General features: G+C 43.7%; 1 protein-coding gene across 2 annotated transcripts in view; it reads left to right on the forward strand.

Annotated features, from left to right (window-relative positions):
* ZWILCH (zwilch kinetochore protein) overlaps positions 1 to 14,996 on the forward strand; it is a 450,160-nt gene that overhangs the window by 361,735 nt on the left and 73,429 nt on the right. For both annotated transcript variants that reach the window (XM_078683040.1, XM_078683041.1), the window contains exon 11: positions 6,545 to 6,650. In XM_078683040.1, coding sequence (XP_078539166.1) covers positions 6,545 to 6,650 — 106 coding nt within the window. The remainder of the gene's footprint in view (positions 1 to 6,544; positions 6,651 to 14,996) is intronic.

Consider the following 14,996-nt stretch of genomic DNA (forward strand, 5'->3'; position numbering starts at 1 on the left):
ACTGGAACAAAGATATACACAAACTAGGGACATGGCGATACTGGGGGAAATTCAGGTTCTCCTAACTGAACATCAACAGTTTGCTGTGGACGAGCTTCAGTATATCCACAAACGTAAAACTGCTAGGCATTATGGCGAGGCGGGTCGGCCGTGTAGAGCCCTGGCTGAGAAGATTTGTACTGGACACGCACCACAGCACATCACCAACATACGAACCCATACATGACTACTGACACATGACATGCAAGGGATAATGGGTGAATTTAGGAACACGTATGGCAAACTATATGAAGCTCGCCCCTCGCTGCCACAAGAGGAATTAATGCATTACATGGCAGATATAGGCTGGCATGGCTTTCCGACAGCCATAGAGAATACCTAGCTCGCCCTATCACGGTAGAAGATGTAGTAGACACCATCAGGCGACTGCCGAACGGCAAGGCACCAGGGCCAGATGGCTTTACGATAGAGTTTTACAAAGCGTTCGCGGACCTGCTGGCCCCACACTTGGTGAGACTCTACGGGGAGGCACACGAGGCACAGACACTTCCAGCGTCCATGAGGGAAGCATTACTGATTGCATTACTTAAGCCGGGTAAAGAGGAGGAATACTGCGACTCGTACCGCCCGCTTTCCCTAATAAACGTAGACACCAAAATCATAGTCAGCCTCTTGGCTGACAGACTAAAACCGCTCATGCCGCCACTGATACGACCTGACCAATCTGGCTTCATACCGGACAGGGCAACAACACATAACACGCGCACATTATTCGTACTGGCTCATTATCTGGCACCTGAAACGAAAGCGGTGGCTGTTTTATTAGATGCGGCCAAAGCGTTCGACACAATAGATTGGCCTTTTTTACAAGCAGTACTATGGAGTATGGGTTTTCCTCCGATCTTCATAGGATGGATCACGATGCTATACACGAATTTGACAGCACGCATTAGAGTGAACAAACACATATCAGAACCAATAGCAATCTGTCGCGGAACTAGGCAAGGATGTCCACTCTCCCCAATGCTGTTTGCTCTGGTACTAGAACCCCTAGCATGCAAAATTCGACAGCACCACCACTGTTCGGCCATACAACTGCCAACTCGTCCAATACATATCTCATTATACGCGGACGATATGGTGCTTTATGTTAAAAATCCGGAACAGCACCTTAACCCACTACTGCGCGAATATATCAAATTTGGCCAACACTCAGGGCTCCAGATTAACTGGACCAAATCCCTTATACTGGCGCTCACAGATGGCACGCATCCGATGGTCATAGATTATCCGCTAGAATGGCAGGAAGAACCGACAAAATATTTAGGAGTGTGGTTTCACAGGGACCCCGAACTGGTAATCCGAACCAACTATGGGAGGGCGATCTCAACATTAGAAGACAAAATAAAAAGGTGGAATAAGCTACCGCTATCATTGGCAGACAGAGTGGCAATTGTAAAAATGGTAATACTCCCCAAGTTCCTATACTTGTTTAACAATATCCCAATTAAGCCGACAGCGGAGGTATTCAGAAATATCAAAAAACTAGTACTGTCTCTAATTTGGACCGGTAAACAAGCTAGATTAGATCTGCAAACAATGACACTACCGTACGCTAAAGGGGGTTTCAAAGTGCCAGATCTCTATCTGTATTACCTATGCGCACAAGCACAATTTGCGCATTACTGATATCACGAAATTCCATTCCTGACACATGTAGCGGTGGAGGCTGGAGATGCAGACCCGATTCCATTAACTAGCATACTGACACACAAACGTGGCAGACTACATCATCATGACATAAACCCAGTGAACACCACAACGGATGCATGGAGAAGAATGGGAAAGGTGGCTAAACGACTCCCGCTCTATGCGCCAGCTCTCCCCCTAGCGCACCACCCGGCGATATCAGTAACACAAGAAGGGATTGGGATGGACCTCCTAAGAAACGTGGGCATAGATAAGCTGGGAGACTTGTATAAAGACGGTGTCTACCAGACAATTGACAAACTAGATTACATTAGCAACACTTCACTATTATTTACCTTTAACTACTACAGATTACAGAGAGCGATCAAGGAGCACTTTCCCGCTTTTCCGCAGGAACCCCAGACCTTGTCTTCCTTACAATTGCTTCTCACAACACCTAATGCCTCACATCTAGTGTCCAGGCTCTACACTAGCTTACAATCAGACATTGAGGGGAACACAGACAAGATGAGAGATAAATGGAGCGATGCCCTGGGAGACGCATTGTCTGAAGAAGACTGGCAAACCGCATGCTTACTCACTGGCATGCTACCAGCAAATGGAAACCTCAGGATCATACATTACAAATACATTCATCAAATGTACCACACGCCACAAAGGCTCCATAGATACGGGTTGAGAGACGACTCCAGATGTGTGCGATGTAAGCAAGAAAATGCGGACTTTCTGCATTTAGCATGGAGCTGTGGCTCTGTGGCTGATTACTGGGAGCAGGTAACACGGGCATTGAGTGACATGTTAGGGGTATCACTAGAGTGTGAAGCTAAGGTCTGCCTACTGGGCATAGTCCCTCACCTGAGAGCGACACGGCGAAGGTTCTGTGTGGTAGCGCTTCTGATGGCAAAAAGGAGGGTCTCTCTACACTGGAATAGTAAAGCAGGGCCGAGGTTAAAAAATTGGCTGGAAGATTTGACGTACTGTTGCGACACTCTGGCCACATATGAAGAGGAATTACCGATTAGCTCCCGTCCCCGGGACTATTGGATGTATCTGCGTGACTACTTGCTAAAGCATGCGGAGGAATGACCCGTAATGTAGGTGCACACATGACACGAAACGGGATATATATAGAAATGAGTTATACATAATTAACGTGGATGAGGAAGAATGTTGTGACACAGTGTTTGATGTTTTTGAACTATAAGTTGATTTACTACGAGTTTATGGTACGAATTTGCAAAGATAAAATGTAAGAACATGATCATGCTTTAGTGCGTATACAGTTCTGCTTCATGATATAAATGCTATTACATGTCACGCCGCCGGTCATAATGATGTCGGCTGATGGGCTGTGTAAGAATATCAATGTATTCCATGTATTGCAATATTATGCGGCCGGCCTAATAAGGTTGTAGGCACACGCTTGTATACAATATATGCGAAGTATGAAATAAACTTCTTAAAAACTAAAAAAAAAAAATTAATGAAGAACTGTAAGGTCCAAGTAGGATGCTTTAATTCCAGGGTAGGAAGTGGTCCCTTAATCTTCTTTCATACTGTTTTTCTACAAAGGTTTTTATTTTTAACAGTATGAAAATAAATGCTTCTATTTTTGCAAAAAAAACAAAGATGGCAAGTCCCGTCCCGCCGCAAGCCGCTCCTGCAGGTTCAGGAAAGTGCGATTATGTGGCGGAGGCCGCACTTTCAGCCAGCGAGGTGGGCCGGGGCTTAGTGGCACCTCGGAACCACAGGCCCACTGTGTCCCCGCCTCGCGTTTGTAGCAGGCCTGCTCTTGAGAAGCTTGCCTCGACTGGCCCTATCACGGGCCGCCCCTGTCGCGAGGCCTGCACCGGCCTCTGAGGGCGCCACCATCCAGCACCAGCGACGGGCGATCATCAACTGCCTCACTGGAGTTAACGACATCGGCAGGTCGGGGGCTCGTTTCCCCACCGGGATCCGATGTCGGCGGCTCTCCCAGGCGCTATTTGCTGCTATGGGTGGCGGACGACGGGCAGGAGCTCTGCAAGTTGGTGATGGATTGATTCAAGATAGCCTGGCTGATGAGGATTATGAATCCGAAACCGGTCCCAGGATGCTTGTTTCCGGTCCAGGGAAGACATGGCTTGGCAGTTCGGGCTGGACTGTTCCCATGAGGCACAGGGTCAGACTGATTTGCATATAGCCATGTCTGAACTGGGGTGGCCGAGTGAGCTAAAGAATGGTGATGGATTAAACCCAGATCAGTTGACTGGGGGTGAGTGTTTGATTTGCTCAAACGCTCCGTCCATCATCCCCTTTTGTATCGCTTTGTTCGCCCTAAGTGTGGCAGGGTATGCTCAGACGTGAGTCCCTTGCTCACTTGGCCACTGGATTCAAGATAGCCTGGCTGATGAGGATTATGAATCCGAAACCGGTCCCAGGATGCTTGTTTCCGGTCCAGGGAAGACATGGCTTGGCAGTTCGGGCTGGACTGTTCCCATGAGGCACAGGGTCAGACTGATTTGCATATAGCCATGTCTGAACTGGGGTGGCCGAGTGAGCTAAAGAATGGTGATGGATTAAACCCAGATCAGTTGACTGGGGGTGAGTGTTTGATTTGCTCAAACGCTCCGTCCATCATCCCCTTTTGTATCGCTTTGTTCGCCCTAAGTGTGGCAGGGTATGCTCAGACGTGAGTCCCTTGCTCTCTTGGCCACTGGATTCAAGATAGCCTGGCTGATGAGGATTATGAATCCGAAACCGGTCCCAGGATGCTTGTTTACGGTCCAGGGAAGACATGGCTTGGCAGTTCGGGCTGGACTGTTCCCATGAGGCACAGGGTCAGACTGATTTGCATATAGCCATGTCTGAACTGGGGTGGCCGAGTGAGCAAAAGAATGGTGATGGATTAAACCCAGATCAGTTGACTGGGGGTGAGTGTTTGATTTGCTCAAACGCTCCGTCCATCATCCCCTTTTGTATCGCTCTGCAAGTTGCTGCCTACCTCGCCGCCATCTTCTGCTTAAACATTTAAAGTGATTTTTGATATGGGAGGACGACCATGCCCAATCACAACAGTTTTAGATGCTCTTTTAAAAAGTACTACCTCCATGATTCTTTATTTGTATGTTGGTTGGATTAGACATAGGCTGATGCTACCTAAGACTCGAAAACGAGTTTCATTCAAAATGTATTTGTGGTGTTTTTTAACAAAAACATACTACTTAAACCTCACAGTGTAAAATTTGCTAAAACGAGAGGTATGATCTCAAGTTCATTAGCAATAAAACAACTATCTGTATCTCAAAACAACACTACTTTTTAATTATAATTCAGTAGGCATTTCAAGATTCTTTTTTTACATAGCTGTAAACATATAGATTACAGTGTACAATACCGTTTACTGTACGTTAAGGTTTGTTATTAGAAGACGGTCTAAAGTTTTTCTACAATAAGCTCGGAACATAAACGATATTAACAGCAATTGGTCTGATCCCATTTACAATTTCAGTGGTCTCCATTAGTTTAGTGCAGCTGCTTAAGGTGTTGTATAAAGTTCAGTTTGTGGGCAATCTGTACTCTTCGCTATGATGGTATATTCAGAGCTTTCCACTGAAGCTCTATCATACTTGACTGTGTAGTGTATGTCTAGGGTATTACCCTCATTGCTTTCGCTACCGTCTATGTGTAGCATGCCTCATGTTTACAGTGTTCAAGGCGTTATGTCATGTAACACTTCATGCTTCTAAACAGTTCTCTGGAATTTAGCATAATGTAGAAGAATGTTAGCTGACATTGTGTGGTGTGTTTCTTTCGTAGTAAAAATGTAGAAACTATCAGTTTGATAAAAAATAAATAAAAACGTGCAGAGCACAATAGTTATGCGCATGTCATTTGTAAAATCATTGATGGTCCTGCTATTTTAGTTCTGCACCTAATGGCTTGAATTAGTGTGTATGCTGCGTTCAAACTGTGAGAAATGTTGCTTAAAAATTAAAAGGTAGAACTATTTCTCAACAGTAGTGCAATCTCCAACAGGTAAGCTCTCTACAATATCCCCATTTCCACAGTGCTGTCCACTTTTAACATCTCCTCCAAACAGATACCTTGTTTCTCTGCTTTCCATTACCCCAACATCTTTCTTCTTTCCATCGTATTTTGTACATAGGGCCCTAGCCAGGTGACGTTGTACAGAAAGCAGTACAAAATTAAATTCTAAAAGTAACCTCAAGGTATTTGGTGTTGTCCCTAAGATATCACGAGGGGCAGTTTTAAGGAACAATAACACATCATAACGTGTATTTATAAAGCACACCTATCACTCAAGGGTATCAAGGCGCTGAATAACAGATGTTCATTGTAATCCAACTCAGTGGTGCTCATCTGATCGACCTAAGAAGGATGACAGGCTGAGTAGACCAGCCAGTATTTGAACCTGTGACCATGAGGTCGAACACAGGCCCCTTCAGTGAACGCATTAGTCCACTAATCCACCATACCATAGTATAACAAAATGTACATTTGGATAGCTGTGCTTAAATCTGAGATCTGTAGTGTCTACACTGGCGAATTGTAGCTTGTGGGATATGTTACTTGACATTAATAGTACTCCTGGAAACATGCACCTCGCGCCGCTTCCCAGGCGTACTATACGGATTATTTGTTGATTGGGTTAAAAACGTAAAAGTAGGTCAGGCAAAAATGTAAATCTCTGCATATGCGTCTTTGTAGTTTTGTAAATCGTGATTCAATTGTTTGATTAACTTGGCCGCCTTTCTCTGCAAGTTTGATGGTGCTGTTGAAGTCCTTGCCATTATTTAAAGTACTGACATTGGAATCTAACCTTGTGTTCCAGAATTTGAAAGGTGATGTTGCTGCCGTAGAGCGGGACGTTCAGGCCTTCAGCACAGAGCGGGGAGACCTGGATTTCACAGAGCAGCTATGGTGCAGAATGAGGAAGAGTAGGTGTCACCTGGTTTGCACAGCACACTGTTTAGGGTCAAAGAAAACAAACTAAAAATGGCATTTCCTGGTAGATTGGCCGTTACTCATGGGAAATATGTCTCAGAGTGTGGGGGAGGATGGAGATGGTGGCAGGAGATGCAAGTACACAGGAAAGAGGCACACGACATGAAAATAATATGAAGGGAAGAAGCATGGTTGGGTGGGAACTACATGGAAGGGACATGACGCTGGGGTTAAGTGGAAAATGTATGACCATCATGTGGCCCAGGAGGGTGCTGTTTGGGGTTATGCGATTGCACTGGAATTAATGTTGGTTTGGAGTTTGCCTTTCATTTTTGTCTTGTTTCTATGCCCATGGGATGAAAGCTTTTATAGGAGGCAAGTGGTACACATGTGTACATAGACTATGTCAATGTACTGTGATTATTACAAGATGCTGTACAATACGATACCTAATGCAAAGATACCAACACAAACAAAAGAAATGGTACTGCCTACGCAAGTCACTCATGCTGTCACGTGTTCTTTCCTGTACTGCTTTTTGATTTATTGGCCGAGTTGTGCTTCGCTGGCATTATAACATATCTGCGTGGTCTGCAGCAGAAGAGCTTGGGAGATATTCTTGGGCTAGTATTTCTCATTGCCGCTCTGGCACCCTTTGCATCAGAGTTTTTATTTACTCTGCTTGATAATATTCTTCAAAATTACACGCAAGCCAACATTTATTTTTAAAGCAAACATGGTTCCCATCTCAACAACCTCATCTTGCCCATTCATTCGAACTTCTGAAGCCCAGATGAACTCTTTGAGAGGTGTTCTGCTAGTGCCCTGCTCTGACCCACAACTACTGATGCCATGGGGTGCTTGACTCTGGGTGTCTGCGTAGCCCTGCTAGAAATGTCTTGATATGTATACACTGCAGCATTTCCATGATTCTTGATTAGTGGTGCATTGTCCACACCCAAAAGATCTATGCAATACGATGGATTGCCACAAGTCCCTTTGGTAGGAGAATTAGTTTAAAATAAAACTACTCTGCTTGCCACAGTGACAACAGTCCAGGGGCAGTGTTCGTTCATTGCTACACATTGTATAACTGGAACTTAACAACTGACCTGTCCACAGATGTGTATTCTGAGAATGCTATGATGCTATACAGATGTTAGGAGTGCTGTAGAAATGCTGGTAACATAAGATTGTAAAGTAGTTACAAATGTATATTCAAGAAGTCGTTTTGCTTCACAGATGAGTGTTGTTTGTGAATGTTTCTGGTGCCCCCAACCAGGCTTACGTCTTTACCACTTATGGCGGTTTGGGTTGTTTTCTTTACAGATGTGCACCGTCTCTCCACTAACATCTGTCAGACTCGTAGCTCCACACAGCGTTTCACTCTGTGATGTCTAAGGCCATCACCATCATCAGAGCTTGGGTTCTCTGTGATATCTTGCCTCCATTCATCGAGCCATTAATCCTCTACACTAGTGGTTCTTAACCTTTTGACCCCACTTAATCATTACTGGACTCCAGGGACCCCCCACTGAATCATTATTGGAATTCAGGGATCCTGACCTATGCAATGTCGATGATTTGAACCACAAAAATGGAGAAACAAGCAAATGATTACATATTTTACTAAATACGCGGATGTATATAAAAAATCAAAATGCTAATTGTAAAGGGAAGGTTGGAGCTTCTCTTAATTAAATTGAGACTACCCATCATGCGTATTATATTCTGTTTGGTGCACTTGCACTGCTCCCACAAATTAGTATGAGGATACAACAAAAATGTTATCTTCCAATCTCAGATTTCTTCACATATACAAACTGTTGGAAAATGTTCAATGTTGCTTCTTTATTTATTTACACCTTGTTATTCTATTAAGATTATTTAATTTTCTAAGCAGTTCTGGGCCCCCTGAGTAGGCTTTACGGACCCCAGGATAAGAACCACTGCTCTACAAAATTATGATGCTTAGCGCTTTACAGCAAATATAATATAGCAAAGGTAAAATTAACTTTCAAGTTTTAATCCAAATGTCTTAAACCAGTCAAATGAAAACTTCTTAATGGGTACCGATACAGCCTGTGGTTTTAAGTGTGAAAATATAACTTTAAGAAACCAAAGTCTGTCTTCGTGCACTAGCTTGTGGGACAGACTTTCCTCGTTAACTGGAAACCATGTATACTTTCCCCTTGTGAAGCCCACCAGTACCAGCTCCTCAACTAGTAGCCTTTTCTCATATTTTCCGTATGTACCAAATAGCCACTGTTGAAGCTCCTCCTCCTGCCGAGCAAGGTGCATATAGCCACCTCTGTTGAGAAAGCTGGACTCCAAAAGCTTTTGAAATTACAGCATTGTGTCAGACCCAAAGGAACAGCCAGGAAGAACAGCTTGAAGAGAGTCCTTGTATCATGGGGCCTTGTGTACTAATGGTTTTAGCATTCACTAACACTGGGATTTGGTAAATCAGAGGGTTTGTGAATCCTAAATCCTCATTTAAAATGCACAAAGCTCATTTAGCGATTTAGAAAAGGTTTGGAAATGGTGTGCTGTAGATACACATGCTTTGCTTACTTCTGCAATCTAGTATTGGGTCCGGATGTTTGCAGGTTGTTTTTCTTCTAAGAAGTCTTTTCAAGTCATGAGGTAAGGTGTCTCCTCCTTTCGGAGATACTGCACATGGGCATCGACTCCATTGTTTTTTCTGCCTTTGGGTTTGGACATATATTGCTGCTTTCAGATTCTAAACCGTCAATTGGGATCCCTTTGGTGCTCAATTCACTACACCTTTGTCGGTATTGTTTTTGATCGCGTCATCCACCGTTTCTTGTTGAAATTTATGAAAACTTTATCTAGATCATTGAGAAAACTCTAACCGTGGCCTTCGGGCCTACCTCTTTCTTCAGTCAGCTTTTACTTCAACAACCAGCGTCCTGCCTTCCGTCGATGGAATGGACACCATTTCAATTGTGTCCTCGATGCAAATCCAGATATCTGAGCACTGACCTGCATAATGTCTGCAACCTCTGTGTCTACCCGGAACATAAGGAGAAAGACTGCGACAGGTGTTGGTCGTTCCGATCCAAGAAGCCTCTACGGGACATTGGGCTTGACGGAGAGACATGCAACGACAAGGTATCGAGGACATGCCTCATATCTTCTGTAAAGATATCGAGCAGGAAGAAATGGCAGCGGAAGAAGAAGAGGCCTTTTCCCCCCAGGACTCCAATTCCCAGTTGGATATCAAACTAGAGTCCCTCGCCATCCTGGCTGGACAGGGTGCCGTGAGTACCAGAGCCCCTTTGCCCACCAAACCTACTCCTACAAAAGGCTATTGGGCCATGGTCGGCACCGAGACTCTTGTTACTGCTCGGCACCAAAACATCACGTCAAGCCTTCCGGCTCAGGCCCGAGCCAAGATCAGACCCTTTCGGTTCCGAAACTTCTCGGATCAAAAGACAAAAAACTGAAATTCTGGTCGGCACTGAAACAAAAAGACGCTCCTTTACAATCACCGGAGCCGATCTAGGAAAAAAATTAAGGATAAGCTGGATCCCAAAAAAAAAGAAAAGTCACATAAATCCTGATCCTGGTCACATAACAACAAAACCAGTAATACCTTCAAAAAGGAGAGCGGACACGCAATACAAATTTCCTCTCAAGAAGAAAAGGGACATAGCTACTAGCCCTATTCATATTCCCCAAAACCTTCCACCTTCTTCACCAATGCCCATTTTACCTTATACAGATCCTCTACACATTACACCGTCAGGTTCTCTTAACACAAATCCTGTTGTAGAAGAAGCTGATAACAATTATAATCAGCCACCACCACATCCCTGGGATGACTATAACATAGATCCACCTCAAGATACAGACCCAGATTTATACCCAGAAAAACGTTCCCCTCCTGATTATAATACTGCATATCAGAAATGAATTGCTAAGGCAGCTAATTACCACAAAGTGCCTTTACACAAAGAAGCCCTGGAGGAAGATTTTCTATTTGAAACATTAGGAAACACACACAGAACAACACAAATGTTGCCTATGCTCAAAGGTATTTTGAGACATACTATTGATATTTTTAAAGACCCAGTTAGAGCACGTATATTAACACCTAAAGTGGACAAAAATATAAACCCCCTCCATTTGACTCAGTTTTCATTAGGAGTCAGTTGCCTGTGGAATAATTTGTGGTCTCTAATGCCCGTAAAATGGTAAATTTGCAAATAACTGGGGAAGCACCACCTCCAGATAAAGAATCCAAACTCATATATGCAGAGGGGAAAAGAGTGGCAGCTCATTCAGCCAACCATTGGCGTATAGCTAACACACAGGGTCTGTTGTCCAGATACGATAGAGCTCACTGGGGTAAAATGGAAGAATTATTAAAATATCTCCCAGATGAACATAAAAAGAGGGGGCAGGAAATAATACAAGTAGGGAAACTTATCTCAAATTCATCTATTAGGTGGGCATTGGATGCTGCAGATACTGCAGCTAGAGGAATCAACTCTAGAATTATGCTCAGGAGACTTGCATGGCTCAGACTTTCTTGTTTCAAACCAGAAGTGCAACAAACCATTCTTAATGCACCCTTTGATAAGGAACACCTTTTTGGGCCTCAAATAGATCACTCCCTTGAAAGAAGGTACCAAAGTAGCAAAGTCTATGGGAGCACTTCAATCTCCTTCTACCTGAGGTTCTTTTTGTTGCTCCTTTTACAGAGGAGGCTCCAATACACACCTCAGATGCGGCAGCATCTTCATATAAGACAAACACTATTATCCCCCTCTAGAGGATTCTACAGGGGTGCCTATAGAGGAAACAATTTTAAAGGAAGAGGGAAAGGTACATCAACACATACCTCTCAGTCCCCTAAAAAGCAGTGACTTACTACAACCGCCCCCCCCTCTCCTGCCACCCGACCATTCATCACCTGTCGGGGGAAGATTACAACAGTTTCTTCCCACTTGGCAATCCATCACAACAGACAAATGGATTTTGGATATTATCCAACATGGTTATTGCCTGGAGCTTACCAGCAAAGCCCCCAATATTCCACCACACATTCTCAAACACTCTCTACAACACCTACAGCTTCTCAAACAAGAGGTACAAGTGCTTCTAACCAAAGGAGCTACAGAACCAGTTCCATTAAAACATCAAGGGTCAGGAGTTTACTCACTTTACTTTCTGATCCCCAAAAAGGATGAGTCTCTACGACCAATCTTAGATTTCAGACTGTTACACCTATACATACTGTCAGAACACTTCCATATGGTTACCCTTCAACACGTGCTCCCACTTCTACAACAAGGCGACTTTATGTCCGCACTAGACTCAAAGGACGCATATTCCTATCCATCCAGCACATTGCAAATATCTCAGATTTGTGATAGCTGGAAATCACTATCAATTCAAAGTACTTCTATTCGGAATGACTACTGCACTTAGAGTATTCACAAAATGTTTAGCAGTAGTAGCAGCTCGACTAAGAAGAGAACAAATTCATGTCTTCCCATATCTGGACGATTGGCTTATCAAAGCCAACACACAGAAAAAGTGTTTACAACCCACTCAAGGTACAATAAACCTTCTCCATCAATTGGGATTTACAGTCAGTGCACAAATTTCCATCTTCAACCCTCACAACGGCAAACTTATCTAGGAACAACGCTAAACACTCACACAGCTCTAGCCTCTCCTAATATAGCCAGAATTCAAAATGTTCAAACTTTATTACTATTGTTTCAAAACAACCAATACCTAACAGTGAAGACTTTCATGCAACTCTTTGGAATGATGGCATCATGCGTTGCAATAGTGAATGCTTGGCACGTCAGTGGAATCAATCACAGGCTCAATTAACAGATCTGGTGTTGGTAGTCAGCCACACTCATCGCTCTCTGTAGTGGTGGGGGGCCGTTCATCTACCCCATTCCACAAGTTGTACTAACTGCAGGTTCATCTCTCTCAGGTTGGGGTGCCCATCTCCAACGTATGACAATTCATGGTTTATGAGACACCAAACACAGAAGTCTCCACATCAGTTACTTGGCGCTTCTTGCAATTTAACTAGCACTAAAAACATTTCAACCTCACATAATAAAGAAAGTTGTCCTGGTCCGGACAGACAATATGACAGCCATGCACTATGTACAAAAACAGGGGATGGGGACACTGTCTACAGTTGTCACACCTTTCTCAGAACATTTGGCGTTGGGCAATACATCACAAAATTCATCTTCTGGCAGAACACCATCCAGCAATAAACAACCAATTTGCCGACCTCCTCAGCCGGATGTGGCCAGTACACGAATGGGGAATTCATCCCCAGGTTCTCTTCCCATACTTTCAGAAATGGGGATTCCCACAAATAGACCTCTTTGCCACAGCAGAGAACTCAAACTGCACAAACTTCACCTCCAGATTGCCGCACCATCTATCCAAAGGCAATGCCCTATGGGTGAACTGGTCAGGGTTATATCCTTACGCTTTTCCGCCTCTCCCTCTCCTTCCATTTTTGGTTCGGAAACTCAGGCAGACATCATTCACACTGATTCTAGTGGTTCCCACGTGGGCTCGTCAACCGTGGTTTACCACACTACTAGAACTGTCAGTAGTTCCACACCAAAAACTGCACCTCACTTTTAAGCTTCTCACACAGAACCATGAATAAATCAGACATCCAAACCCCAAGGAGCTCAACCTAGCGAATTGGCTCCTGAAATCATAGAGTTCGGATACCTAAATCTACCACCAGATTGTATGACAATTCTTAAAGAGGCAAGGAAACCTACCACTAGAGCATGTTATGCAGCAAAGTGGAAAAGGTTTGTTATATATTGCAATATTAACACAATTGATCCACTAGATGCATCTTTCCAAAATATTATGTTATCTTTTGCATTTATATATCGAGCAGGCTCAGTCTACACATCAATTCGACTACACCTTGCGGCAGTAGCTGCATATCTACAAAACAGAAAACATTTATACTTATTCAAAGTTCCAGTTATTAAAGTTTTTATGGAAGGACTTAAAAGAATGATACCACCAAGGGTACCACCTTCACATGTCTGGAACCTTAATATTGTTCTCACAAGGCGTATGGGTCCACCTTCTGCGACTTTACACAATTGTGTATTGCAATTTCTTTCATAGAAGGTTGCCTTTCTACTTGCTATCACTTCATTACGACGTGTTGGTCAGCTACAGGCATCAACCTTAGAAGAACCTTTCTTTCAGCTTCACAAAATAGTGGTTCTTCTTACACACCCAAAATTCCTTCCAAAAGTAGATTCTGCTTTTCATATCAATCAGTTGAGTTACCAGTGTTCTTTCCTCAACCAGATTCAGTAGCAGAAAGGGCTCTACACACACTTGATGTTTAAAGTGCACTATTGTACTATATTGATAGAGCAAAAGATTTCCTTAAAACAAAACAACCTTTTGTTGCATTTGCTCCACCTCGTCAAGGAAATCCTATTTCTAAATCTGATATTTCTATGTGGATTGTTAAATGTATTGAACTTTAACTATACCTCCTAGAGCACATTTTATGTGCGAAATAGGAGCATCTATGACCTTTTTAGGTAACATTCCCTTAGCTGACATATGTAAGGCAGCTACATGGTCTACACTACACACATTTCCCAAACATTATTGTGTGGATGTATTAGCACGTCAAGCTAATGTAGGACAAGCAGTACTAAAAACACTTTTTTCAAACAACTGCAACACCCACTGGTTAACCACCGCTTTCGGAGGGTACTGCTATACAATCCATGCAAAGCATGTAAATCTACTGCACACATGCCTCAAACTGGTTGTTACTTACCCTGTAAGCATCTGTTCTTGGCATGTAGAGCTGTAGATTCACATGCGCCCTCCCTCCTCCCAGGACACCTGTGGTTGATGCAGTTCTTATTATTCACACTACATACGCATGGACATCTCTATACTACACTTACTCCATTCTCACCATCTTGCGCGAAAACAATATAACCGTCGAGTCGATGCCCATGCGCAGTATCACCTGAGTGCTCGTGTCCTGAGGCGGAAAGCCGGGACGTGTGAGTGTGTGTGGTTCTTATGCTTTTAATTCACTTACTTCACTTTATTCACGGAGTTCTTACCACTAGGACTCACCTCGCCGATAATGTTTAAAAAATCGATCTGCACTCCCGTGCTGACTAGGGACTGCTCTACCATTAGCCCAACTACTCTTCTTGCCCTGCTGTGGCCCATTGCAGCCGATTAGGCGCTGCTTGGGTGACATTTTACCAGCCACCGCCATCTTGGGTGAGGAGCAGGAGCAGGCGAGCGGTCCA

Source organism: Lissotriton helveticus, chromosome 3_1 (assembly GCF_964261635.1).
Source record: "Lissotriton helveticus chromosome 3_1, aLisHel1.1, whole genome shotgun sequence".
Taxonomy (NCBI): domain Eukaryota; kingdom Metazoa; phylum Chordata; class Amphibia; order Caudata; family Salamandridae; genus Lissotriton; species Lissotriton helveticus.